The following is a 27,966-nucleotide window of genomic DNA, read 5'->3' as shown; positions in this document are numbered from 1 at the left end:
ATTCGTCACTAGTACAGCACTAACCGGTGTGTTGGAGAGCCAAGCCACGACATTCACAATCTGAGTACGACGTTTCGCCAGTAATTACAACCAGCTTCATCAGGCGACAGCCCGATTTGTGGAGAAGTCCTCCACCTGTTTCACTCCTTATATCGAGGCGTAGATGTGGTGACCACGCTTCTGCGCTCTTGCACAAAGTGGGGGGGGGGGATTGCCGAGTCAACGTACATGATGCACGTGCATTATGCGAGCCCTTTGATCGTGTCCTTCCTGTCTATTATGTGTATTAAAATAGCCCTACCAACGGTTAATCCCTGTTGAAGTATGCTGCCCTTTATAGGCATGTATTTAAAGAATATTATTTGATGATTTGCTTCCACGCAGCACTAAGGCCGACATTCGAACTCGTCGCCCCCACTGATGTCCTCTTCTCCCCCCTCATGTGTGCAGCTACTATAATATCGCGTGTGTAGGTACTGTATACTATATAGGGTGTGTAGGTACTGTATATTATATCGGGTGTGTAGGGACATTATATCGGGTGTGTAGGTACTGTATATATAGGGCGTGTAGGTACTGTATATTATATAGGGTGTGTAGGTACTGTATATTATATCGGGTGTGTAGGTACTGTATATATAGGGCGTGTAGGTACTGTATACTATATAGGGTGTGTAGGTACTGTATATTATATCGGGCGTGTAGGTACTGTATATATAGGGCGTGTAGGTACTGTATACTATATAGGGTGTGTAGGTACTGTATATTATATCGGGTGTGTAGGTACTGTATATATAGGGCGTGTAGGTACTGTATACTATATAGGGTGTGTAGGTACTGTATATTATATAGGGTGTGTAGGTACTGTATATTATATCGGGCGTGTAGGTACTGTATATATAGGGCGTGTAGGTACTGTATACTATATAGGGTGTGTAGGTACTGTATATTATATCGGGTGTGTAGGTACTGTATATATAGGGCGTGTAGGTACTGTATACTATATAGGGTGTGTAGGTACTGTATATTATATCGGGTGTGTAGGTACTGTATATATAGGGCGTGTAGGTACTGTATATTATATCGCGTGTGTAGGTACTGTATACTATATAGGGCGTGTAGGTACTGTATACTATATAGGGTGTATTGGGGGTTACTTGCCTACAAAATACATTTCTTTTTGGGGGGGGTCGACAATTTCTGGAGAGCTGTTGGATGAAATTTTTACCCCCACATCTCGGGGAGGGGATCGACTTTCTATAACTTTTTGGTTCAGGCCTTCTGAAAGGCTCTAATAATAATAGTTGTTGTTGACAGACAAACGGAACGTCTGGCTTTTTTCAACGATTTTACTTAACTTGACTTCTATGTTTGTCGTGGTCAAATCTTGCAATCTAAATGTAGTCTACTTCCTGTTGTCCAATGAATAGAAAATGTTGCACACGTACTCCGGAGACAATGCATGCCTGTATCAAAATCGGCATCGATTAATAAATGAATTGGCTCTTTTAAAGCAATTCACATTTTGTATGGACGGCTTATTAATTAAATATTTATTTGTGTACGTCAAAAACGCCGCGGTCCCTAAACTCTGGAATCGCCTCGCCCAAGAAGCAGGCGCCACGCGGTGTCCCAGGCGCGCACGCTCCGTGTCAACGAGTTGCGGAAGTAATCAATTAATTCAAGTAAAAGCGTTGATGTGGATCAGGCACCGCATCATCGACGCACTTCTCGACCGTGAGTTAAACGAAGTTGTTAATAAAAACGTTGCTTAAAAAAAACGTTTTAAAGGAGTTTTTTGTATTTAATAGATGTCAAGTTCAGCATCGGTGCAGCAGCGAAGCGAGTTTTCCCACCGCAGCCGGTCGCCTCCCAGTGTTCCCAGCGACACGTGGCCACACGGTCGTGAAGTGTCGCGAAGTGGTCGTGCTGAGCGCCGTGAGCTCCTTTACGGCATCCCGGCTAAGAGGAGGTGGGGGAGGCCGACTCCTCGTTTCTTCGACCTCCTCCTCCTGCTGCTGCTGCTCTGCTTCCTCCTCCTGCTGCTGCTGCTCTGCTTCCTCCTCCTGCTGCTGCTCTGCTTCCTCCTCCTGCTCTTCCTCCTGCTGCTCCTTAACGACGCCGGCCAGCGAGGCTGCGTGCGTCGTGTTGGTCAGTGGCCGTCGCCTGGGCGTGCGGCAGGAGGAGGCGGCGGCGGCGGCGGCGGCGAGGAGGAGGCGCTGCCGCAGGGTGAGTGGCGACCGCGGGCCGCGCGGGGCGACCACCGCGGAGGCGGCGGATAAATGAGCGGAGTTGCTCGCCTGCGCACTTCGGTACTGTACACACACTGTACGTGCAGTATGTGTACAGTACGCGCACTGTACGCGGCTGCGTGTGTGTGCAGTTGGGTTACTTTCCGAGCGCGTCTCGTGTGGACATGGCTGTGTGTACCCTCCGTGTGTACCCCGTGCCGTGTGTACATGGCGTGTGTAGTACCGTGTGGACATGGCGTGTGTAGTGGCGTGTGTACATGGCGTGTGTAGTACCGTGTGTACATGGCGTGTGTAGTACCGTGTGTACATGGCGTGTGTAGTACCGTGTGGACATGGCGTGTGTAGTACCGCGTGGACATGACGTGTGTAGTACCGTGTGTAGTACCGTGTGTAGTGGCGTGTGTACATGGCGTGTGTAGTACCGTGTGTACATGGCGTGTGTAGTACCGTGTGGACATGGCGTGTGTAGTACCGTGTGGACATGGCGTGTGTAGTACCGTGTGGACATGGCGTGTGTAGTACCGTGTGGACATGGCGTGTGTAGTACCGTGTGTACATGGCGTGTGTAGTACCGTGTGTAGTACCGTGTGGACATGGCGTGTGTAGTACCGTGTGTACATGGCGTGTGTAGTACCGTGTGTACATGGCGTGTGTAGTACCGTGTGTACATGGCGTGTGTAGTACCGTGTGGACATGGCGTGTGTAGTACCGTGTGGACATGGCGTGTGTAGTACCGTGTGGACATGGCGTGTGTAGTACCGTGTGGACATGGCGTGTGTACATGGCGTGTGTAGTACCGTGTGGACATGGCGTGTGGACATGGCGTGTGTAGTACCGTGTGGACATGGCGTGTGTACATGGCGTGTGTAGTACCGTGTGGACATGGCGTGTGTACATGGCGTGTGTAGTACCGTGTGGACATGACGTGTGTACATGGCTGTGTGTACCCCGTGCCGTGTGGACATGGCTGTGTGTATGCGCAGTCGACCAGCTCGAAAGTGAACGGCGCAGCGCTGCAATAGCCCGCTCGACGCCACTGCTGGCGGCGGTCGGGCCCGCACTGCTCGACTGAGCTCTGGCGGTGCTTGGCCTCCTCTTCCCTACTGACCCAGACGCGGAGCCAGAGGGGTTCATGTCCGGGTATCGGCGATCATGGGTCGACTGTACTCGTGTGTGCACTGTACACACTGCACTTGGTTACACGTGTCGCCAAGTACAGTACTATGTAATGTGTGCTTGTACTGTATCTTTGAATGAATACCCAGCGCGCCATGTAGCAAACATTAGCAGTGGGGAGACAAAGGCGGCCAGCCAGGATATTGCTAAAAAACACTTGCCCTCGATCGTCCGCGTCGCCTACACGGGGGACCTTTCCCTTCTGTGCTGTGTGTGCTGTGTGTGCGTGTGCTGTGTGTACGCTGTGTGTGTACGCTGTGTGTGTGCGTGTGCTGTGTGTACGCTGTGTTTGTGCGTGTGCTGTGTGTACGCTGTGTGTGTGCTGTGTGTGCGTGTGCTGTGTGTACGCTGTGTGTGTACGCTGTGTGTGTGCGTGTGCTGTGTGTACGCTGTGTTTGTGCGTGTGCTGTGTGTACGCTGTGTGTGTGCTGTGTGTGCGTGTGCTGTGTGTACGCTGTGTGTGTACGCTGTGTGTGTGCGTGTGCTGTGTGTACGCTGTGTTTGTGCGTGTGCTGTGTGTACGCTGTGTGTGTGCGTGTGCTGTGTGTACGCTGTGTGTGTGCTGTGTGCGCTGTTGACTTTGCGCTGTAATCGAGTGACGCGGTGGGAAACCGCGCAGCTGGAGGTGCGGTGACGCGTGGCCGTGATGCCGCTCAGAGGCGTGGTGGTGGTGACCTTTCGAGTTGTGATGCCGCTCAGAGGCGTGGTGGTGGTGGTGGTGGCCTTTCGAGTTGTGACGCCGCTCAGAGGCGTGGTGGTGGTGGTGGTGGCCTTTCGAGTTGTGACGCCGCTCAGAGGCGTGGTGGTGGTGGTGGTGGCCTTTCGAGTTGTGACGCTGTCCAGAGGCGCGGTGCTGGCTGGTGGATTTATTGGTGGAGTTCGTGTCACAATATTGGTGACGCTGGGAAGGATGCTGATGATGATATTAATGCTGATATTGTGATGATGTTTTTGTGATGTTATTCATGAGGGTGATGTTAATCATGACAGTTATGACTATTTAATTGATGCTAGTGGTGGTAATGATATTTTCAATAGGGTTCTGGTTATATTAATTGATATTGTTGGCTATGTTGTTAATAATGATGATTATGATGCTGTCAAAGACATTACAACAGCTACTACGTATATCCTGCACGGCATCCACCCCACAGCCTACTCCTGCAAGACTTTAGTGATAATGACGATGATGTTGGTGTTATCTCGGAGACGGATATGGTGTCACGCATGATGACAGGATTGTACTGATGGTAGCGATAGAAAATATGTTGATGAGAATAAGGCTGCTGGTGATGATGGGGTGAGTAATGCTGATGGTGATGATGTTGGTCTGTAGTCAGACGCGGTGGCGATGCCGTGGGGAGGCCCAGGCGGTGCGCAGTGATGAGCCACAGGCTACACGGCGAGTCTTGCTGGGGGGGAGCAGCTGATTGATGGCCAGGTGCTGGTACGCGTGGACGCACGCACTTGTACACAATACACAACACCGTGCACGCATACACACAACACATCACACACAACTCATTATACATACACCCCATTGCACATGCACACATCAAAATGATACAAAACCTGTTACGTGCACAACTAATTATACACCAACAACAAAGACATTACACACACAACCCATTACACACAGCACCCGCACCCCCCCCCCCCAAGCAGGATTTTAACTCGCAACCTCACGTCTCCTTCCTCCTCACTCCATCCACACTCATCCCCCCCCCTCCTCATTCCTCCACCTTCTCGCTCCCTCAGGCTCTTCTCATGGTGCCGGCTGCCGGCCTCGTGGCACTTCAGCTGCGCCGCGTGCGCCGCCGCCGCCGCCGTTCCGCGAGCGCCACCGGGCGCCGCCGCCGCCATCTCCTCGTGCTGCCTGGGAGCGGGGGGGGCAGGCGGGGCGCCCCCCGCGCCACGCAGGCTGCTGGCGCTGCTGCTGGCGCTGGCCACTTTGGTGCTGCTGTGCGGCCTCTACGTGCTGGGGGCGGCGCACTCGGCCGGCGCGCAGCGCACGGGGAGCCGTGCCCTTGAGAGGTGGGAGCCGGGGGAGGGGGGGATCAACGGGCACACGCGGTACCAGAGTCCGTGCTGCGCTCGAGTAGCCGGCTGAATGGCCGCCGGCTGTCTGAACAGCATCGCGACGCACGTGCCGTCGTATTAACGACAACCGGCACCCGGCCACTCGAGCGCTCGCTGGAGTGGCTGGCGGTACGAGTGGTGGGTGAGTGGCTGCATGAGCGGTCTCGCGAGTGGCTGGGCGAGTGGCTGGGTGAGTGGTGTCGCTGTTGTGTGACGTGGCAGCTGCTGCCAGTGCCACGTCGCCGTACGGAGTTTGGCACGGCGCTCGCGATCGCTCTCCGCCCGGGCAGTAAAAGCGTTTGTGAAATATTAAAGAGGAGGCGGCGGAGGAGATTGTGGTAATATAATGGAGGGTCTGGGGAGGGTGTGTGCCGTGAAGTAATGGAAAGTTATCTATTACCATCACGAGCATTGATGAGACACTCGATGTAGAAACCAGTCCAGAATTTGGTTGTGTTGAACCAATGCTACTAAGGTGCACTCCCAGAAGGAACCGCCATGTGGCTGATGGGATGTGGTGGTAACGTTGACAGTGGTGGTGATATTGGAGGTAGTGGTTATGGTGATGGTTATGCAGACGCCGCCGGTGGTGAAAGTGATGACGGTGGTGACAACGGCGGCGGTCACCGGTGGTGGCGGTCACCGGTGGTGGCGGTCACCGGTGGTGGTCACCGATGGTGGTCACCGTGGTGATGGTGCGTGCAGGTTCCTGGAGCACATGCTGCAGGCGGAGGCCACGGACACGCTGGACGCGGCGCTGTCGTACGGCGTGGTGGTGGACTGCGGTAGCAGCGGCACGCGTGTCTTCGTGTACGTGTGGCCGCCGCACAATGGCAACCCGCACGACCTACTCGACATCCGGCAGATGCGAGACCGCAGTCGCAACCCCGTGGTGAAGAAGATCAAGCCCGGTGAGTGCCCGGCAGCACCGGGTCGGCCACGTTGGGGTCATTGTCGGCATCGGCACGGTCCGTTCATTGTCCTCTTTCATATTCTGCGCTCGCCCCACCGGTGTTGTGCTGCATTGTGCCTTGCTGTTTGCCTTGCTGTGTGCTATGTTGTATGCTATGTTGTGCTGTCGTGCCGTGCTGTGGTAGGGATCTCCACGCTGGCTCCTAGCCCCGAGAAGGCGAGCGACTACATCCGGCCGCTGCTCAGCTTTGCGGCGTCGCACATCCCCCTGGGCAAGCACAGGGAGACGCCGCTCTACATCCTGTGCACTGCCGGCATGAGGTTGCTGCCCGACAGGTGATGCCTGCTGCTGCTACTGCGGCGTGCGTGTCTGCGTGTGTCTTGTGTGTGTGGGGAGCGGTAGGCAAGGTGGTTCGCGAACTGCACGATGAACCCGAGTTCCATTCATGCCCAACATCGACTCACTGCCAGTAGCGAGCCTTTGACACTTCACTCAAGGGCCTCAAAATGCACCTAGCCCGGTACAAGTGCTGTGGTGACGTCACCACCATTTAGTGGTGAATGGCGGCTGTTATTTTAGTTTGTGGGTGTACGTGTCTCTTGTACATGCACACTCGACCGTGTCTTCGGGATTGTGAGTGGCGTTTCCAATGCCATTCAAAGTAGACTATTCCATTACTAGAAGAGTGGACTGTACCATTAGTGAATAGCAGTGTACCTTTATTGGAGGTGAGTGGACTGTGTCACGAAGAGTGTGGTGGACCGTACCACTGTGTCTCACTGTCTGTCTCTGCAGTCTGCAGGAGGCAATCCTGGAGGACCTGCGCACCGACATCCCGCTCGAGTTTGACTTCCTCTTCTCCGACTCGCACGTCGAGGTCATCTCGGGCAAGCAGGAGGGTGAGGTCACTGGCTCACGCATCTCATGCAGTGGTGCCAACCCAGTTGGTTGTATGTGCGCGAGTTATTGTGGTATGTGTGTGCGCGTGTGCGTCCCAGGTGTATACGCGTGGATTGGCATCAACTTTGTTCTGGATCGCTTCAATCACGTGGAGGAAGAGGAGGAGGGTGAGGATTTGCCCGGCGTCATCGCTATCGGTCGTTGTCATCATTCCTAACATTCTTTACCAACACCGGAATCATCGTCAGTTGTTCGTAGGCGACGCGGCCCGGTGGTGGCGTGCTCGCCGCTCGTTGCGGAGGTTTGCGGTGAGGCTGTGGCAGGCTGCCCTGGTTAACACTGCAGTATTAACCGTATAAATACTGTGCGCTGTCTGCTTCACAATAGATGTTACAGATCCCGTTATGTTATCCGAACCACGATGGGCACTGGCATCCTGGTGAAAATTGACCACATTTGAAAAATTACACCGCAAATAATTTGAATTGGAAAAAAAACACTTGGCAACATTTCCCCCTAACAGACTATTTTGTTCTTGCGTATGGCAAGATGTTAGGGAGCTAAATGCCTGCCAGATTCCCACTTGCAGGCCAGTGCTGCGTACAACTTATGTCAAGTTGGGATAGCTGCCACTGGGGGTCCCCTAGGCTAGACTGCTCCAGGGAAATAGAATGGTTGAGACGAGATCTAAGAAGCGTTGAGATGCGAAAGCCTTCAAGTAAGTGCCCTATATGTGCAAATCCTTGTCTTTGGGTCTCCGTGTTAGTCTATGGGTCTCTATCAATCTGTCGATAGGTCTCTGTGCCTTGTTGTGTCCTCTCACCTCCGTTCCTCTCATTGTGACCTGCGAATGGCCCAGACGAGGGGGAGGAGGCGGTGGGACCCGGCGGGGGGGCCCCCCACGCGGGCGGGGGCAGGAAGCGCACCGTGGGGATCCTGGACATGGGCGGCGCGTCCACGCAGGTCGCGTACGAAGTTCCCAAGAGCGTAAGCTTCGGCAGCGGCGCCGCACAGGTCACTAGCCCTCCTCTTCCTTTCCTTCCTCGTCTCTCCCCCACCACACATGCTCACACGTGCCCCCCCCCCCGCACACACACGCACCACCACTTGCACAAACACTCTCCCACAGTTGCTTACCACCCTCCCCTAACCACTTACTCGCCTACCCTAAGGGTCGCTACCTTTTCCGGTGACCAAACCCAGACATGTTTCTTGGCCTGGGGCTATCATCAACACCGTGCGGCCTCTTGCAATAAAGTCCACGGCAATGCTGGCACCGGCAATGCAGGCACCGGATCTCGGTACAACTGGGTTCGCCACCCCAACACAGACGCCAATTCCTGGAGTGTCCAGTCGGTCAAACCCGGGCAGGTGGCGACCCCCCCCCCCGCCCCCATCCCATCGCTTACCGGCCACTTGCACGTGCTGCCTCTCCGCTTGCGTGCCACGGCGTTTAGCGGAGGCCTACCCTTATCTTCCTCCTCCTCCCTCCTCATAGTTGCCCCCGTTGCGTAAATTGCTGCGCGAGCAACTCGCTCGCGAGTAACGCCAACCGCACGCGGCCGCGACCGTCTGGTCTCGCGTGGCCGCACAGTCGCCTGCTTGCAGCCAACTCGGTCGGATTCCCGCTCACGGCCAACGTCGGTGACGAATATCCGAAGTGGTTCCTGGGCTGAATGTCGACTTTGAGTACTTTGACAACGGTGGCCAGGAGCGGTGTCGGCCCCACCGCCCCCCCCTCCTCCTCCTCGTGGGTGCACCGTGCCAGTTGTTGCAGGCGCTGCCCCCCAACGGCACTTTCCCCTGCAGGATTGTGAAGGCTACACGGGTGGGGGGGGCACCTTTGTCTGCGCGTGTCTCAGGAGGAGATCGCGAAGTCGTCCCTGGCCGAGTTCAACCTGGGCTGCGACGAACACCACACGCAGCACATCTACCGCGTGTTCGTCACCACCTTCCTGGGCTCGGGTGCCAACGCCGTGCGCCAGCGCTACGAGCAGGCGCTGCTCAACGCGACCGACGCCGCCGCGGCGCTGAACGGCGACAACGGAACCGCGCGGTGAGCAAGGTGGCGTCGCGAGTGTGCGAGCAAGAGGACGCGCAAGTGATTGCGCAGAGTGTGCCCGAGTAGATATAAACGTGTGCAAGTCTACGTTGCGCGTCTGAGCGAGTGAGCACCAGCAGGTGTACGAGTGTGCGAGATGCTCGCACTCATTCCTGACACGCGTGACCGGGTGTTTAAACACGCGTGACCGGGTGTTTAAACACGGGCTTCCTTGCCTTGAGTGAACCGGTCGTGCACGGCACGTCCTCCTCGTAGGACCAAACCGGAATCCCAATGAGGGATTCCGGTTTGGCGTGGTCAAGGGAAGGTGTGGGCCCCCCTTCAGGGAGCGTGGGTGTTGCTGTCACATTGCACTGGGAAGCGTTCAATGAGGCAGCAGTCCGGGTGATCAATGGTCTGGCACCGATTCACTCGCGGTCAGTTTTATAGTTACGACTGCCATTGTGAACGTTCCTGTGAACATCACTCATTGATTCCTCTGCCCATGGCAAAGATTTGGTCTGCCGGACTGTGTTCAACAACCATACTGCAGCTCACAACACGCCCCGCCACCCACTCGCTACGTCACTCACCAACCAACCCACCCACTCACTACGTCACTCACCAACCCACCCACCCGCTCACTACGTCACTCACTAACCCACCCACCCACTCACTACGTCACTCACTAACCCACCCACCCACTCACTACGTCACTCACCAACCCACCCACTCACTACGTCACTCACCAACCCACCCACCCACCCACTCACTACCTCACTCACCAACCCACCCACTCACTACGTCACTCATTAACTCGTCCACCCACTCACCAACCCACCAACCCACCCACCCACTCTTTAACTCGTCCACCCGTCGTGCCGTCCCAGCGCCTCCGCTGTGCGGGCGTCTCCGTCCGTGGCGCTCGTCCCCGCGGTGGGGGGCGCCCCGGCCCCCCCCCTCGTGGACGACCCCTGCCTCCCGGCGGAGGCGGCGGACACGGTGGAGCGGCGAGGGGGGGCCGGGGGGGGCACCCCCCCTCGCCGACTGCTCCTGCGTGGCGCCGGAGACTTTGATGGGTGCCGGGCGGCCGTGCGGCCCTTCCTGACCGGTGCGTTGCGGCCGCCCCTGGACCTGCCGGCTCTTGCCGGCGCCGGGGAGTTCTACGGCTTCTCCGAGTTCTACTACTGCACCGAGGACGTGCTGAGAATCGGCGGGGCCTACGACGCCCGCAGATACGCCAAGGCCGCCGCGGTGAGGGCTCGCGCCGCCACGGCTCGCCGGGCCTCAAGTTTGTCAGTGATAGTGATTTGGCTTGCGATGATGTAACGATTCACTCGTCCGGTCTCATGCTTGTGCTATGCCCTGTGCTATATATTCTATTCGTGAGTCGGCTATGGGTTTTTGTCACCCGTATTTTGATTCGTCATTGATTTTTTTGGTGGGGCTGCCTCATGGCCAAATCTTGTATGCGATGCATGCGCTATGTATAACTGTGCTCTCCGCGCTATGTACTGTGCACGCTTTATGCTGTGCACCTGAGTGTTTCGTGCTGTGCTATTTCCTGCGCACCGCAGCCTGCGCATTGCGTGCTCTGTAAGCTGAACACCGCGTGCTGCGTGTACTCTGCCGGCAGGAGTACTGTGCGACGCGCTGGGGCACGCTGGTGGAGCGCTTTGAGCGCAAACTCTACTCGCCGCACGCCGACACGCACCGCCTCAAGTGAGTGGCATGGAGCCGTGCTCCCGACGCACGCACGAGGGTACACCGACAGTGCACACAGGAACAAGGAGAGACGCACGCTGTGAATTAATCCCCCGTGCCAGACGCAGGAACGCGTGCAGGCTAGAGACGTCGCCGTGACATTGACCGTCGCACACTGGGTGTGGGCATGGGCCGGACGCGTGGGAAGGTGGCGGCAGCCAACGGTGGGACGTGCCGGGAAGGAGACGCAGGATCCAGAGGGATGGTTATGCCTTGGGGAGGCCTTGATCTAGCAGTGAATTGGTCATGGCTGACGGCAGTGATGCGTAGACGAATTAACTGGCGTTGACAGCCGTGTCCACTAGGGGCGCTACGATGGCAAAGTATAAAAGTCATTAGGCGTTCCTCGGCAGAGCGTTGTAACCATCACCACCGCCGCGGCGCGACGCAGGTACCAGTGCTTCAAGTCGGCGTGGGTTTACGAGATGCTGCACTCCGGCCTGGGCTTCCCCGAGAGCTACGCTGGGCTCCGCACCGCGCAGCTAGTCTATGACAAGGAGGTGCAGTGGACGCTGGGAGCCATCCTCTACCGCACACGCTTCTTACCACTCAGGTATGCATGTTGAACTCATTTCGCACTGTACATAGCCGACTGTGCCGCACAGGGACCCGCGGCGAGCACGGGGCACACGGAACTGGGTGCAGTGCAGAGCCTGTGCGTTGAGGGTTTTTATAAACGCGTAATCATCATCGTCGCTCACCACCCCACAGGGACATGAACCAGCAGCAGGGAGTGGGGGAGGGGCCACGTGGGCCCCGCTCTCCATGGCGCCGCTACTCCTCCTTCCTCTACAACCCCCACCTCTTCTCCGCCTGCTTCCTCGTCGTCGCTCTCGCCATCTTGCTGTACCTCCTCCGTCTGCGTCGCATCCACCGCCGCCTGGCGGCCAGCTCCCCTGCCTCGTCCGCCTCCTCTGCGCTACTGTGGATGGAAGAGGGCGGTGCCCCCTGAGTAGGAGCGAGGGGGCTTCTCGGGGTGTCCAGCCTCTGGGGGTCGGGAGGTCGGAGTTGTGGCGGCAGGAAGGCGGCGGCGGTTGCGCCACGACGCTGGCCGGTGTTCGGGATCGTAGAGAATCGTTGGAGATCGCCGTCGTGAGGACATCGAAGCCCGTTCGCCGACGGCCGATTGACGTTGACCACCGTGTGCGGTGCAGGACCCAGACCACTATTCCCACGGACGAGCCCGCACAACCGACCCTGTCTAATTAACTCCTCCCCTCAGAATCTTGTAGCCAGGCATCTGGCACCCACTGCAGAGCTGGTGCAGTTGCACCGCCTGTGCACTCATTAACAGCAACGTTGGATGTACATTCTAGTGGTGCTGTTGGGGCGGCGAGAGACGGCTGGAGAGAGATCTATAGAGAGAAAGCAATCATCCCAATGCTTGGAAGTGCGCTGCTTGTATAATTTATCACGGTGATGTGTGTGTATATTTGCTAGCGTGAAATGAATGCTGCAGAGAATTTCTGCACGTCTGGTTGTAGGTACCTCTCCCATTGTGTGTGTGTGCGTGCGTAGCGGGTTAATGCATTGCGCTACTATCCCGGCAACCCGGGTTCGCTCTCAGCTCGACGCCAACACCGGTGACCTCTTAATCCATCCTCTGCCTCCCCTAGGTCGACTCAGCCTCAAATACATATCTGGTGCAGTGTGTAAACAGCATTGGAGACAAAGGCGGCCAGGCAACTCATTCCAGCACCAAGACATTCAGTGCACTGGCAACCCCGTATAGCCTTAACAGACTGTCGGGGCAAGTGCTGCGAGCGAGTGGTACCTATGAAGGTCGGCACAGCACCAGGGGGTGGATGGAATCAACCACGTCCGGCCGCCTTTGTCTCCCTCGCGGTGATGTTTACACAGCAGGGTTCGTAGTGCAGCGTGCTAACTGCTGCGCCACCGCTCCGCCCCCATGTGCACGGACACACAAGTGGAAGCGACCAGGGTGGTGGGGGGTTGGCTCCCGGACGTTTACTGAGTGGCGAAAGAGCGCGCGGGCGTGAATCTTGCGGACGGAATAAAGCGCACAACCTCCCAACCAGCGGCACTCTCTGGGTGGTTCACAACACCCAACGACATTTACACCGTGAAGTGGCAGCTACTCAAACACGACGCTAGCCTAGGCACAGCACAAACAAATATTCCACACCACTGAAGAACTTGGGACACATTGGCAAGGGTGGTAAGTCGGTCTTATTCACTTTCAGCGCTGGGCAATTTTGATTTAGCGTGTTCACCCCGGGAAGCCTCACCGAGTCTCATGACTTTAGGAAGATCCTGCCAAGTTGAGTAGGGGGTGATGCTCAGGGAGTATGTCAGCATTAGGATGTTTGGCCAACATCAATTACTGTTTTAATTAACAATTGGAGGAAACCCATGCAGAACAAAGGGGGAACATACAATAAACTCAAAGGTACCCGAGTCTAGTCAAACCCAGGCGCTTGCAGCGAGGCACAGTTAGTGGCACCGTGCGTTTAAACATCGACCGTGGCCCTGGATGTTCATGTCACCGATGCCTTCCACCTCCTCCAATGCACCTCAGGAGATGTGCAGCGACCACCACGACATGCCACTATCTGCTCTTAAGACTAGACACCAAATAGAGCTGCTCCAACGTTGATGAATGGTCTTTGAGAATTGCTAATTTCCTCCCACATGCAGAAACACTTATCCTGCTACACCTGGTGTTCCCAGGGATCCGACCCCAAGTACTCGCCAGACTTAAACTCGCTTAGCTTCTGAGATTTGGCAGAATCGGTGAATGGCTTAGGAAGATCCCGCACGCAGGAAAGGAGTGTTTTAAGGTTTATGGTAATGTTGCTCTCAAGCCGATGGTTTGAATCAGACCGCACGGGATGAGACAAGCGAGATGGGAAAAGCATTGCCACAGAAAAAATCATTTAAAAAATCTAACCGTCATTGGGAATGGTGCCGACACGCGACGCGGTGAGACCGAGTGGACGCAGGCCGCCCCATACCAGACCCACCAGTGGCATCGTGGAGAACGCAATTGGGCAGACTGCTTCTCCACCTCTTGTCTTTCTACATAAACACTGCCAACATTTACACATCCATCAGCCAAATAGCCTGCTGAGAGTGTGTATTTTTGATAGCATTGGTTCAATAGGAGCAAAGCTAGAGGGGTTTTGATATTCAGTGTCTCATCAGCAGGGGAGTCTGGCTTGCTTGATGTTTACAGGCAAGGGCCCTCTCTATTAGCGGTGCTCGTTCGATGCACGACTATTTTAAGAAGGCTGCATGCCCACGAGGCCGCGTGGTGGTCGAAGGGACGCGTAAAGAACGCGTCGTTTACAAGGAGGGACGGACGCGAGGAGGTGGTGGCAGCGTCCGCTTCGTTACTCTGCGCCATGGTGATAGGAAGTGAGCGAGGGCGTCCACAATTGTGGGTGCACAGTAGGGGGGCAGGGGCAGCATTAAAATGTACACCAGTCACACAGGGGGGGGGGGGGTGGGGGGTTGGGCAGCAGGAGAGAATGGGAGGACAAAATCTCAAATTACACCAAAGATTCAATTCACATTTTTCACCGGATCCGGGAAACCAGGGAGTTGGTGGAACCCGTCTTCAGTAGGTGGTGTCACCGGATTCCTGAGAAACAAGAAGGCAGGGGGGTGAGGACATTTACAGTTATGTGGGGATGGGCTTTGTGTCGTCGCAGGAGCAGCAGTGATCTTTCTGTAAGAGCCATCCTCCTGCTCCTGCTGCCCCTGTATGGCACGGCCACTCAGCACCTGGCAGTGAGCGGGCGTTTGCTGATAGGGGGCGATGACTGCTTCCGTGTGAAATCCCAATTGAGTGTTGTGCGGTGTAATATTTGACTTTAAAACATGTGGACCGTAGTTCTGGCACACAATGACCTCCGCATTTTGGAGCAAGGTATCTTGACGTCCACCGAAGCAGACGGCATGGAACGTCGATGGTGTTTACACCACCCCAGCAACACCTGAACCCACGTGTGTGCGAGTGTCCAAGGAGCCACGTACCGGTGCCATCGCTCCTCAGGGCCACTGGTACTTGAGGTACCAGATGGTTTCATTGGAGAGCTGCGGCCCAAACAGCGGGTTCAACTGAGCCAGGATAGCGATGAGCCAGCTAGAGGGGGAGATGGGTGGGTGGGCCGAGAGAGGGGAAAATAGGTGGGAGAGAAAGGAAGAGGAGAGGGGAGAGAGATAAGGGAGTGAGGTGGGGGGGGAAGAGTGAGGTGGGGGGAGGAGAGTGGAGGAGCGAGAGACATAGTGGAGATGAGAGGGGAAAGAATGGGGGAGAGTGGAGAGAAATCAGGGAGGAAGTGGAGAGGGGGGGAGAGTGGCATTGGTGTCACGAACAACACAACACAGATTAACCGCACATGGCCCCGGCTCGAGACGTTGAGTGGCATTCACCGAGATCAAATGAGCAGAGCCATGAACATCCCTGCACCAGTGGTATTAATTGAACATTCCTATGACTCACAGGGGTTAAGTCAATGTAGAGGACATTCACTGTTGATCTTCCCCACACAGTGGGGGGGGGGGGGGGGGAGTTGACCGGGTGACCCAGCTCATCATCCCCCCCCTACCGCTGCCAAAGTCAGAACGCGCAACCTTCCGACTGCAGGCCGTGCGCTCTTCCGGCGAGCCCCCCACCCCCCCCCCCCGTATTAAATAAAAAAAAGAACGACAAATAATCTCCAAACTGAACTGTGGCGGTCTCAACGGGGTCTCCACTTCCCTGGTCCTCCTCCTCTCGTACCCAGGGGCGGTAGTAGGGGCTGGAGCGGGTGGTGGCGATGCAGATCTGATGCCTCCGTTTGTTGTTGTTTGAACGACCCAAAACAAACAGCGTCCCCGTGAGCGATCCTCCTCACCCAACCACCGGCCACAGCCCGGCAGGTCTGGCGTGTACCGGGCGGGCGGCGTGGCGGCCCAGAGGTGACCACGCCGGGTTCTCAACTCGCTACACCTGAGAACCCGGTCATCAGCCGCACGGCCTACATGGTAGTGGATAATTTCACCAGCATTGGTTCAACAAAATAAAGACTTGACCGGTTTCAATATTTACCATCTCATCAGCAGTAAGACTCGTTTGAACCATGATGAATTGCCAAATGTTTGTAGGCAAGGACCATCAAATATCTACTCACCGCAACTCTACACTGCTGTGAAATCCGTAGTTCTCTCACACACCTGCTCCCCACATTCTCTTCCTCCAACTGTAATCCACTCCCTGCTAAACGAATGTCACCACCACCCAAACGCTGGAGGCCGGAACGTCTGTCTCTGTTGTTGTTTTCATACAGGGGTTGTATTTTTTTTGTCTCAATTCTGCGTCCATTAGCGGAGGGTGATCGGGGGGAGACACGGGGCCACGGGGCCACGGGGGTCGCGATGATGAGGACGGAGGACGGAGGGCATCACGGCGACAGGCCACGAGCAGGGGACTCGCGCCAGACTAAACAACCCCCAGGCCATGAACCCAGATATTTGGGGTTTTCAGCGGAGAATCCCGAGCACGATCATTCATGTTTGTGCTCGGCACCGCAACAGGACAGGGAGCACCGCGTGTGAACCGACTGGTAAACTGCACGAGTTCACCGGTAAAACCACGGTTAGCGGTTTGCCACACGTAGGAACGTCTCGAGCAACAAACCGGACGTGTTGAGCTTCTCAACTGAGGAACGAAGCAAGCTGCCGCCAGGGGTGGTGGAATGGTGAACACACAGGTTGCGGGCTCGATTCCATCTCTCCGCACAGCAGTTGAGTCGACAATGGAAGAGTAGGCCAAATCTAGAGCTGCCTCGAGTGGAGGCGCTTTCCGTCAGCAGTGATGTGCTCTGGCAATTGCAGGGCTGCATGTTTACCTTTTATTTGCCCATAGATGATTTACCCTCAGGCCTGCCGCCATGCGGAGTGTACGTACACGCATGCCAGTCAGTGCGTTTGTTACACCACTGGAATCCGTTACCAGTCTCTGACCTTTGGAACGGCCTATTGATTCTGAAAATGGTTATCGGTTACCAATCCTCATGGAGACACAGCTCGTGCTGTTGTTACTTGATAATCTTGCACAAAGTTGCTGTACTGCATTGAATGCACTCCGTAGCGTTAGTATAAAACTGCCTATAACACCAAGCAAATCTCTCGGCGGTTTAAGAGGCCACACCCTGCTGATGAGACTCAGATAAACTGAAATCAGTTTGGAGCATTCCTGCATAAACAAATGCTATAAGAATGTCGATATTGCTGGTTGCTGCAGCCGTACGCATGGTTTTCTCCGGTTCTCCCACATGATGACAAATTCTCATGAAAAGAGATTTGGCCAAGTCTCGAAAACACGACCACAAGACTCGGGAAGGTTTCCTGGGTGAATCTTTGCCCCGATTCCCGGTCTTTGGGCGCCACCCGGTGGCGAAGCTCCGGTACAACACAAGCGACTTGCTGCTGTTCGAATGGCCATTTCTGCTCATCATCTGTTTATAGGGCTTTTCGGAGCCAGTGGTGCAAACCCAACATTTCTATGGCGGGGGCGAGTATATACAACCACTGTTCCCCACACAGTGGTACTCATTCATTTGGCCCCCGGAGGGAAAGATGATGATGGGCCGAGTCGGTCTCAAACAGGATTGGAACTCGCTCCCTTCCGCCTGCTGTTGCTACAGAACTCGGTTCAATGATCACAAAACATTGGCAGGCTTCTAACGACTCGTAGATTTAACTTAATTATGATCACCACCATACATCCTTTGATACGTGCATGATAACAATTCATATTATTTGGTTCTTTCATTAAAGTCACGTAGATATAATATAACATAAAAATTATTTCAAAACTGACGACGTTTCGATCGCAACACAAGCGGTCGTCATCAGGCAGAGAGAAAAAGCGGGAAAGTTTTAAGTAAAATTAAAATAATTATTAGTGATTTACACAGTTTGCACAATTGTACGCAGACCAAGTGAGTAAACGAGGCTGCAAATGAAGCTAATACAACATAAACAATGTGGTGTCTTCGTTCAAGTGCAGTATGTACTTGTTTGGTCTACGAGGATGATGTGCGTATCTATGTGTGTATATTGGACTTTATTCGCACTGTAACCCAAATATAATTCATGAATGAATGAGTGATTTGTGTGTTGCAGAGGTCGGCTGAGCGAGCGCCATCGTCTCCTGACTCCGATCTCTTTGTCCTCTGCTGCCGCCCCAGAGCGGCGGGGTCCAGGTTTGGCGACACAGGCGAGGGGAGACTGGACAGGTCCGGCTAGGGCGGTGTTTACCGAACACAACTAACGCACCCACCCAGCCAGCCTCTCAGCCAGCCGGCAATACGCCAAGCATTACCAACAGCACACACAACAACACACACATACTTACTGGTCGTAAAGGCCAGTCACTAAGACACCAACTGTATCCAACCAGAAGTAAGCCATCTAGTCAACCAGAGTGCCTCAAAGTTACACAACCAGTAAGATAGAAACACATCCAATGAACGACTTAGCCTATCAGCTAGTCACCCAGGCACCGCTATCCACCACTTAGGAGCTCAGCTGCCCCCAGCTCAACGTCACCGCGAGTTGCTTTCCCGCGTTGTGAATGTTCCATCGCTCAGTGACCATGTCGTTTTTACTGCAGCGTTCACAAAACACCTCCGCGGAGATTGTGCTAAAAGTCCAGCACAGCGCTGGAAAAGGATTTATGCGTGCGGTGTAAAAATGTATCATACTGTAGCACCTCATGCAACAGAAAACTATTACTAACCACTCCATATTCATACAGTGTGGACTAGTCTTACCATATAATTATGGTGTACTTCTGCAGTGCCTGGTATTAATTGTATGTACCCCGAATGGATAATGGGCTGAATTGACCCTCAACCAGAAAATAACTTGTGGATTTTTGATTTTAAGTAGGCCCTCTTCACCATCACGAATGATGGTCTATCCACTGCTGGATGAAGGTGTGCCCATGCTATGGCCATTCCTCATGACCATGTGATGCCACAATCCATCCCGGTCCTGCATAGCTACTGACCTCATAGCCGCGTTTAGCAATGGTCATGCTCTCATTCGTGCTTAATCATTTGGCCGTTATTCCACCACAAGTCTCGTCCACTGACAATTACCCACTTACAGCCATTACCTGCATACAGCCCTTTACGATAGCAGTGTTTAATGAATAGACCTTTCACTACGTATAAATATGCAAGTCAATGACACACACCGACCACCACCCTCAACGTGCCTGATCTTATCAAGTGCCTGGAGATCGGTGTTGTAGGCCCGTACTGCAAGGTGGCCAGGAAGTGGCAGTATAGCAATGGATTAGTAAATCCATCTGTGTGGAGTGGTGAGTGTAGAGTGCTGTGGAACTCACAAGAGGTAGCAGCAAACGGCACATGTCACCAGCATGGTGTTGATAACTCTGTGGAAAGAAGAGCGGAGTCAGGAATAATCATAAGCACACAAATGTATATTTGTCTCTCCACGTATAAAAAACTGTTTTTTACACATCCCATCAGCAAGCCAGGTTCTGGGAGCACACAATTTCAGCACAATCAGTTAAATGCAAGAAAACTGGACCACTTTTAATATTAATTGTCTCATCAGCAGTGTGGCTTTCTTTGAACCAATGCTGAACGCCAGATGTTCAAATGCAAGGACCCTCCTCTGTTCGTTATTGGGTGCGAATTCAACACAAAGCTCGATTACAATCAACACCAACAACTCCCAGCGTCGTTGTTGAGAATATAAAAAACGAAATGATGAAGCAATCCGCCTCCCATATCTGTCCGTCCACATGAAAAAAAACACACTTTTATATATTTAGTTATTTATTCTTCTCCACAACGACCATAATTATTATTTTGGAGTCAGGTTTAATGCAAGAACCACTGCAACACACTTGGGTTCGAATCCCAGCCATGGGTAACATCAGTCACAAGTGGAAATTGAACATGACCCGGGCCACCACTTCGGTCGACTCGGCACTTTATGTTGAACTTCTTTCGCACTCTACGTAGCCAGCCGTGCTGGTCGTATTTGACAAAGCACACAACGGGTAACGCATTCTAGTCGGTCTTAATAGGTTCTCGCTAAAATTATTTTCGCCACTGCTGGTCTAAGAATTATACGCTATACAAATGCCGAAAACACAACCTATTGGAGCAAGCGAGCTGATTAAACACTCCACTCCACTGATGAAACAATGAATATTGAAACCGGTCCAGCGTTTGGCTTGCGTTAAATCAATGCTGCGGCTGCTGCTGCCGCTGATATGGACTCTTTGAAGGCTGCTGAGATATGTAAATAAGAATTTTATGGAGGTGATATGGGAAGGAGGCGAATTCCGTAGCTAATGTCCCGTGCAGGGTTACAGACTGCCGGGCCAAGGCGCTGTTAGCGAGCAGAGCGCCTTACGGCGGTGACCAGTCCAACGTCCTTTGTATCCCCAATGCTCATGTTCACACCACGTACTTAACTCGAATGAGACGTGCGATACTGATAAAACATAGTTTTCATTTGTACTAACGACTACCAGTGTAAGCTTTCACTATTAACGTATACATTTCGATTTAAAGCTTTCGTGACTGCAGGGATTCATCTTCTTGGTTCTTTCGGTAAAGTCACGGAGAATGGAAATAATAAAATAATTAAAATAAAACATAATAAAATAATTATCACGACGTTTCGGCCACAACGCAAGCAGCCGTCCTTATCGTATATCAAACAACTGGTATTTACATTTCAGATGTTATGTACAGAACATATTTGCCCAGTAGGCCTCAAATGTCCATGCGTAGCCTGCGCCCTTGCCTAAGCGGCCGGGGCGGAAACCACCCCGCCTCCTTCCCAGCCGGAGCGACGTGACGACCCGAAAAGGGTTTGCCGAGAACTCACCCTCTGTTGGGCCCCTTGGGGATGAACCAGGGCACGACGAAGCCAATGATGCCCCAGAAGACCGTCATGACGATGATGGGGATGGTGAGGCCGTGGTACCCCATCCTGGCGACACGGCGGCGAGAAGCGACACCGCGAGAGAAGATCGCCCCGTGTCACGTGATGCACGCACGTGCTCTACATTTCCCAGCGCGGATTGGCACGGGGGCGTGGCTGCCTATCCAGTGTATGGAATTAGAGCCGCGTTAATACCCCTGCTCAGCTGATCGTCTCAAGCCATGTCCAGGCGCAGCCCCGCAATTGCCTACCCACGCCACTGCCGGCAGAAGAGTGCCCTACCATAGGGGGCTCTAGAGGGTGCTGGGTCTACTCGACATTTCGTTTTGCCGATCGACTCACGTGAACTGCGCGGTGGTGCTGTCCACACAACCCCCTCGTGCGCCGTGTCGGTCTTAATAGCTGCTCGCCAACACGTGCTCCGAGTCTGTTTTTATACGAGCTGCATGTGGCAGATCTTCAGCAAGCTACTCTGCTGATGAGACGCCGAATGTTAAAAGCGGCCCAGTTTGATTGCAATTCTGATGAAAGTATGCACTCCCAGGTCGTTGGGCTAATAGAATGTGTACACATTTTGCAGGGACAAATGAAAGGCAAATTTCCTATCAATGTATTTTGTTGCTTATATTCCACACGCCGCCGATTATTTTGTATTCGTCACTTGTGTGGACGTGTTCCTTGTTACTCAACTCTCTCGTTGGTATAAATTGAAAACTAATTTCTTTAGAACTGCTTTTTGAGTTTAGTTTGTTGGCCTTCCCCCGCACCTCCGATTAGCAAGGTTAGCTACGTACGGTGTGAAAAGAGTTCTCCATACAGTACTTGTAACATGGGTTCTCGGCGGCTGGTACGCCCTCTTGTGTGTGCGATCAGGAGTGCAATGCTCAATACTCGACGTTCGTGGACTAAAAATCCTCCAAATAGCAGGTTTTGTAAATTACTCAAAAACGCTGTTTCGCTCTTTATTAACTTAATACAAATGCTCACCACATTCCAAATTAATCTCCAAAGTACAAACTTCCGGAAGGGGTGAGCACCCAGTTCTCTCACTGCGTCCGATCACCGTCAAAGTGAAGCAGTCTGGAGAAATGACGAAGTGGTATTTGCTAATTGACCATCACTCTTCTAGTGAGCACCATGGTGACTGCTCCTGGAAACTTCTCTCCTTCGTCCACCCACGTTGACAACTAGCGTCGACTAGACCTTCATTTCAGCTTCGTGTTCAACCATCCAACACATTGCAGGTCACTTATTGCTTCCTTCTACGTACTTGAGAATTCTCCCATCGTCTATTTTCCCAAGCTCTTATAACCTTGCTTAAATTTCGATTTAAAGCTTTCGTGACTGCATGGATTCGTATTCTTGGTTCTTTCGGTAAAGTCACGTAGAAGAGAAATAATAAAACATAAGATAAAACTCCCACGTTTCGGCCACAACACAAGCAGCCGTCCTCGCGTGAAGAACAGGGCTGTCGGAAAGACAGCGTCCTAATGAACACTGCTAAGCTTGGCAGCGTATTTTTAAGCTGTGTAGGCGTACACATTCCACAAGTAGTGACTAATCCCATATCTGCATGTCATCAATATGCTAAATTCCTCTGTTGATATGTAAACTCCTTTGTCAAGGTGCTCTCCTCCGACCCAGCTTAAAAATACGCTGCCGAGCTTAGCAGTGTTCATTAGGACGCTGTCTTTCCAACAGCCGTTCTTCACCTGAGGACGGCTGCTTGCGTTGTGGCCGAAACGTCGTGAGAATTTTATCCTGTTTTATTTTAGTTTTATTATTTCCCTTGTATGTGACTTTACCGAAAGAACCAAGAATATGAACCTTGCTTAATTAAATATTACTGTTATCAATAAAAAAATGTCTAACAGTCCTGTTTGTTGCTGCCCCTCACGTTTTTGGGCTAAATACTCAGCAACCAACAGTCGGAGTTGTTCAAACACTCCACCACCCAACACATCCACACAACCAACACAGAGCGTTCTTGTGAAACAACGATGTTTTTATTGTAATTGCCGGGGCAGGCGGGCAAGTGGGGGGAGGAGGAAGAGGTTGGTTGTCCTCACTCCTGCATCTTCTCGATCGTCTCCTCCTTGTACTTCCCCTTGTCCTGGCCCTGCTGCCTGGACTTGCCTTTCTTCTCCAGGATCTTCTTGCGGTCTTTGTCAAGCTTCAGCTTCGTGATCACCACCTGCAGGCCAAGGAGGCGTCACCGCCATGATATTAGTCCTCATGACAACCACAGCCGGCACGATTAGTCGACCAATCGACTAAAAGCACGTGGCAACAATAACCTGCACTAGCAATGATGGATAACCGTGGCATTGGCTACACCGACAATAACGATGTTACCACCACGACAGAAGAGGTGCCATTGATAATTATGGTGGCTGTAGCAATGACAAAGGTAGCAACAATGATCCGTATCAGCGTTGGGTTGGGTCGTGGTGGTAGTCTTATGCTAAAATTCTTGCTGTTCACCCTCTACCATCCAATACCATGGTAACGTTTTCATGCAATTCATACGTAGAAAATGTATTGATCTAATTCTGACTAATAAGGCGCCCTCCTCACACCAGTGGATTAAGACTTTTGGTGGCCGAATTCAACATCAACGTAGGATGACGTTTCAATGAAACCGCTTTCAGCTGCTTCGTCAGGTCGTGAACTTGGAAATTAAGTTAATGATGTAGCAGCTGTGACAACGGTGGTGTCAGTAGCAGTCATGCTGATGTGTGGAGCAGTAGCGTGACGATTATTTGAACTCAGGCTCATTTAAGTACCTAGTGTGATATGTAAACATTGCCACTCGGGATTCAAAGGCAGTCGGCGTGGTGCTGGCCACCCACGCCCTCGTGTGCCGTGCCGACCTTCATATCTAACACTTTCCCCAACAATGTGGTAAAGGCTATACGGGGGACCTTTGTCTTTGGTTATGACAGGAGTGATTCTGATGGTGGTGGCTTTAGGGATAACAATGACAGCAGTTAAGGATGACCAAGACATCGATGAAAACATGGTAATGCAGCAGCAGCGGAAGTCACGGATGCCAGTGGTGGCCGGAGCAATGACAAGGATGCCAGTCGTGATGAAAATGGCAATGATGATGATAGTAGCGACAGTCGCAGTGATGATATAATAATAACCATGGTGGTGGTTGCAATAATGACAATGATGGTGTTGGCAGCAGTGATTATGGTGGCAGCTTATACAATATGGTGATAATGACAAGTTGGAATAGTGACGATTGATGATGACGACTCGGCAATGAAGGCAGTTTCAGCAAGAACGCCTGCACCCTCGCGCCCACCTTGCTGGGATGGATTCCCACGTGCACGCTGGCGCCGTTGGCCTTCTCCCTCTGGATGCGCTCGATGAAGATGATGTACTTCTTCCTGTACACCTGCACCACCTTGCCCACCTGCTGGCCCTTGTAGTGACCGCGCACCACCTGCCCACAGCCACGCACACACACGTGACAAGGATCACTTATGGCCTCTCGTCTTTGTGATTACAAGACGAATAAGAAGACACCACATATCTGTCCCTCCACACATCCCATCAGCTACACAAGATTAGACATCGCAATCATTGCCCCCCTTCCGGCACACGAACTCCCACTTGCACACTGGACCACCTTGCCACACAGGGACAGCTGCCACTGGGGGGGGGGTCTCCTTTGAATGTTTGAGATGAGATACAAGGTACTTTTTTAAGATCCTGAGGCATTCAAGCACCATATACACGAGACCAGGTGGCTCAGCTGCAGAGCCAGTGGCTCGTAATCAGAGTTGCGAGTTCAAATCCTGCGTTGGGGTTCACTCAGCCAATCGTCCCTCAAATCGGTCGACAAAACAAGTGCCACTTTGTGGGGGAGTCAACAGTGGTTGTCCTATGGGAAGATTCGCCTGCACCAAATCAATGTGGAATTGCATCACTGGCTCAGGGTTGTTAACAGATGCCTGAACATCCTACAACAAACATGTTATAGATCCCTTTCACAATCCATGAAGTCCAGAAGAGAAACACAGGATTAGTGTTAAAAAGTGATTTGGCAAAAAACGGCAGCGCTGGGTAGGACGTGTGCGGGACAAAAGATGGCCGGTTACAGAAATGGGCATTGAAGTGATCTCCACAAGTCTGGCGACTAATGGCCAGATGGTGGGATAATGCAAGGGCAGATCTATGTGTCTCTGTGAATATATGGATCTCTATGCGAGTCAAAGAAGAGTGGTTGGAGACTGCCAGGGCCTCTGCGATTCTCCTGTGTAGCAGCAGGAGCTGCTGGATTTGGCCGAGGTGAAAGGCGTTGCTGGCCAATTTCTTCTTCCTCATCAACAACCACCTCCTCCTCCCCACCTCAACAACTACACCAACACAACCACCATCATCATCCCTCCTGCAACTCTCCTCCCCTCCAGACAAAAGCCACAACACGACCGCATCTGCCACGCTCATGGTGGAGACGAGTGGCAAACAGAGGGAGGTGGTGGGATCATCATCATCATCGGGTTGGTCATGACGATACCTTGAAGCTTGATACACGCAAACTATTGTCATCGTCGCGTTGGGGTCGCACGCACCTGGACCTCGTCGTCCTTGCGGATGGGCATGGAGCGCACGCTGTACTTCTGCCGCAGCTCCTTGGAGAGCGGGGACGACATGATCTTCCTGCGCACGTGCGACGGCGCGTTGAAGTGCCGCTTGCGGTTCTTGCGCCGCGACGACGTCACAAACTTGTTCAGCTTCATGGCGGCTGCTGGTGCTGCTGGAGATTGTGTTCGTGGTGTTGTGGAGGGGAAGGGAGAGGTGCGAGTGGGGAGGTGGTGGTTGTGTTGTTGGTGATGCGTGGTTGTTAGTGGCGAGAGACGAGAATCAGGCAGGGAGGTGGTGGTTGTTATTGTAAAGAGGGAAGTAGAGTAGCAGGGAGGTGGTAGTTTGTTGTGGAAAGGAGTGGCAGGTGGGATGGTGGTTGTGGGAGGTAGAGGTGAGATTGGGAGGTGGTGGTTGTAGCGTCGTTGTTTGGTGTAGTTGTGGAGAGCAGAAAGGATGGAGAGGAGAAAACAGAGGCAACACATTCTGTTAGCTGGTTTTAAGAACAATTTGTTGCAGGATTGTATTTATACGCTTTCATGCTTCTCCAACCCACAGACGAGCGTGAAATATTGTTAAATAACCCTCCCAGGCATGGGGACGCTCTCATCCAGCAGCTTCGTGACAAAGTGCTGTACACGTCACCTACCCAGTAAGCATGTGATGGATGCATCCACCACAAAGCATAACATCACGGTATACAAATGGGTACACTACAGTTTGTCAATCAGCAGGTGGCGTGTCGAGTCCAATGTGGGTACGAGGTCTTCCAAGACGTCCGACCCGCGAGTCGGAAGAGTAGACCAAACACCCTCGAGAGGAAGGCGTCTCTGGCGCTCCTTCGGCCAGTAGAGGCGTGAGCGACCTGCAAGGCTGTGCCTCCAACTTTCACCTCCACGTGGTAAAATTCGACTTGTTTTTAATTGAACTTACCACGTGTATAAAATACACACCACGGCACGAATACACATGGCCACACGCGGCAAGGGCCTGATGCTGGATGACCATGCCCCACGTGTTAAGCAGAACGCGCCGCTACAATTAGAAAACACAACTGACGAGTTTAGCAATCGTCAGGCAGCGGCGGTAGCAAGGCCTCACCAAGTCCTCACTATAATCATGCATGTCCACATTCCCATGGCAAGAGGCGGGTCATACACAGAGGCGATGCTTCTATACACGGCGGACAAACGTGGCGGCACTCGGCTCTTAAAAGTTCTGCCCAAGTGGTGGAAATTTCACATTCTGAGACGGGGCCCAGTTCACCCACTCAACGTGTCGTCTCTCCCTACCACGTTAATGATGGGGTCATGCCGCTCGCGCACAATAGTGCTGGTCTATTAAAATTACGCCACCGCAACATTTAAATACAACCCATTGCCACTACTCAATTATAACAGCATCATCACCCATGGTGTATTCACTGCTGGATGAAGGCATACCCATGCAGTCCCCATCCCGTTCTCCGACCACGCATCTCACTCCCGTAAGTACCTAAATCCCTCCATAGTTCCATCCCTACGGTGATTCCCGTGCTAAACAACCCCTTCAACATTAGCAGCAGCATGAAACACGGTTTCACCGCGCTTAGCGGCCATCGGGTCCAACATCGCGATGGACCGACACCCGCCGCCCGCTCGGGAGCCTCATCCTCTCGCCCCAACGCCACCAAATCCCCTCGAGGAGACAGGCGCTATATCCCCCCGCACTCCTTGGGCCCCCAACGAGAGAGGGGATGCCTCATGGGGTCGATGTTCACGGATTGCTCGCGGCGCCCAGGAACCACGGTCACTTACCGCTCAGCGATGGCGGCCGAAAGGGAGATCGTGATGTCACCAAAAGGCGATTACGTAGGGCGAGAGTGATGACGTCACCGCGCGGAGCAGTGACATGACGTCATCCGCAGTGAAGTAAAAGGTAAGCACAGATGACGTCAATCTATATTTATTTCCGTTTACTATTTTGTCATGAAACTAAAACAGAATCATTATCTCTATATTTGAAGTTTTTGTTCCATACTCTTTGGTTTTTTCGTAGGTAAAAAATATAAAATAAGTGTTTGTGCTTTCGCTTCGTTCCCCCCACCTGAAGAAGGACGCTTGTGTTGCGCCCGAAACGTCGTGATTGAATTTAGTTGTTGTCATTTATTATTTATTTTATATTTTTCACCTACGTGACTTTACCGAAAAACCCAAAGAGTATAGAATCATTATCGTCGTGGTGGAGAGTGATACAGCTAATCTGGCTGTGACGGTCCCACCTGATGACGGAGACTTGTGTTGCCTCCGAAACGTCGTGAT

The 27,966-nt window shown here is 52.9% G+C and overlaps 3 protein-coding genes across 6 annotated transcripts; 1 reads left to right on the top strand and 2 right to left on the bottom strand.

Moving 5' to 3' along the window:
- The first annotated feature begins 1,956 nt into the window (after nt 1-1,956).
- Nucleotides 1,957-13,153, top strand: ENTPD4 (ectonucleoside triphosphate diphosphohydrolase 4). Of its 3 annotated transcripts, none has more exons than XM_078855228.1 (13): nt 1,957-2,229; nt 4,765-4,869; nt 5,187-5,462; nt 6,213-6,418; nt 6,605-6,755; nt 7,216-7,319; nt 7,419-7,487; nt 8,180-8,334; nt 9,183-9,376; nt 10,252-10,615; nt 10,998-11,083; nt 11,517-11,678; nt 11,837-13,153. In XM_078855228.1, the coding sequence occupies exons 2-13, from the start codon at nt 4,862-4,864 to the stop codon at nt 12,075-12,077; spliced, it is 2,016 nt and encodes a 671-aa protein (XP_078711354.1). In that variant the 5' UTR covers nt 1,957-2,229; nt 4,765-4,861; the 3' UTR covers nt 12,078-13,153. The 3 variants fall into 3 exon arrangements, with proteins under 3 accessions (XP_078711354.1, XP_078711355.1, XP_078711353.1); XM_078855229.1 differs by having other exon boundaries at nt 4,765-4,875; nt 8,180-8,307; XM_078855227.1 differs by having other exon boundaries at nt 4,765-4,875.
- Nucleotides 13,154-13,914: 761 nt separating this feature from the next.
- Nucleotides 13,915-21,200, bottom strand: ATP6V0E1 (ATPase H+ transporting V0 subunit e1). Its single transcript, XM_078855230.1, has 4 exons — nt 21,014-21,200; nt 19,491-19,538; nt 15,125-15,233; nt 13,915-14,729 (listed from the first exon to the last, which is right to left on the bottom strand). The coding sequence occupies exons 1-3, from the start codon at nt 21,115-21,117 to the stop codon at nt 15,140-15,142; spliced, it is 246 nt and encodes an 81-aa protein (XP_078711356.1). The 5' UTR covers nt 21,118-21,200; the 3' UTR covers nt 13,915-14,729; nt 15,125-15,139.
- Nucleotides 21,201-23,054: 1,854 nt separating this feature from the next.
- On the bottom strand, nt 23,055-27,540 carry LOC144931418 (large ribosomal subunit protein uL24). 2 transcript variants are annotated; one of them, XM_078855225.1, is made up of 4 exons: nt 27,463-27,540; nt 25,657-25,841; nt 24,384-24,524; nt 23,055-23,264 (listed from the first exon to the last, which is right to left on the bottom strand). In XM_078855225.1, the coding sequence occupies exons 2-4, from the start codon at nt 25,822-25,824 to the stop codon at nt 23,136-23,138; spliced, it is 438 nt and encodes a 145-aa protein (XP_078711351.1). In that variant the 5' UTR covers nt 25,825-25,841; nt 27,463-27,540; the 3' UTR covers nt 23,055-23,135. The 2 variants fall into 2 exon arrangements, with proteins under 2 accessions (XP_078711351.1, XP_078711352.1); XM_078855226.1 differs by having other exon boundaries at nt 25,657-25,838; nt 27,463-27,503.
- Between the last annotated feature and the right edge of the window lie 426 nt (nt 27,541-27,966).

Source organism: Lampetra fluviatilis, chromosome 4 (genome assembly GCF_964198595.1).
Source record: "Lampetra fluviatilis chromosome 4, kcLamFluv1.1, whole genome shotgun sequence".
Lineage (NCBI taxonomy): Eukaryota > Metazoa > Chordata > Hyperoartia > Petromyzontiformes > Petromyzontidae > Lampetra > Lampetra fluviatilis.
This window is presented reverse-complemented; position numbering and strand designations above follow the sequence as displayed.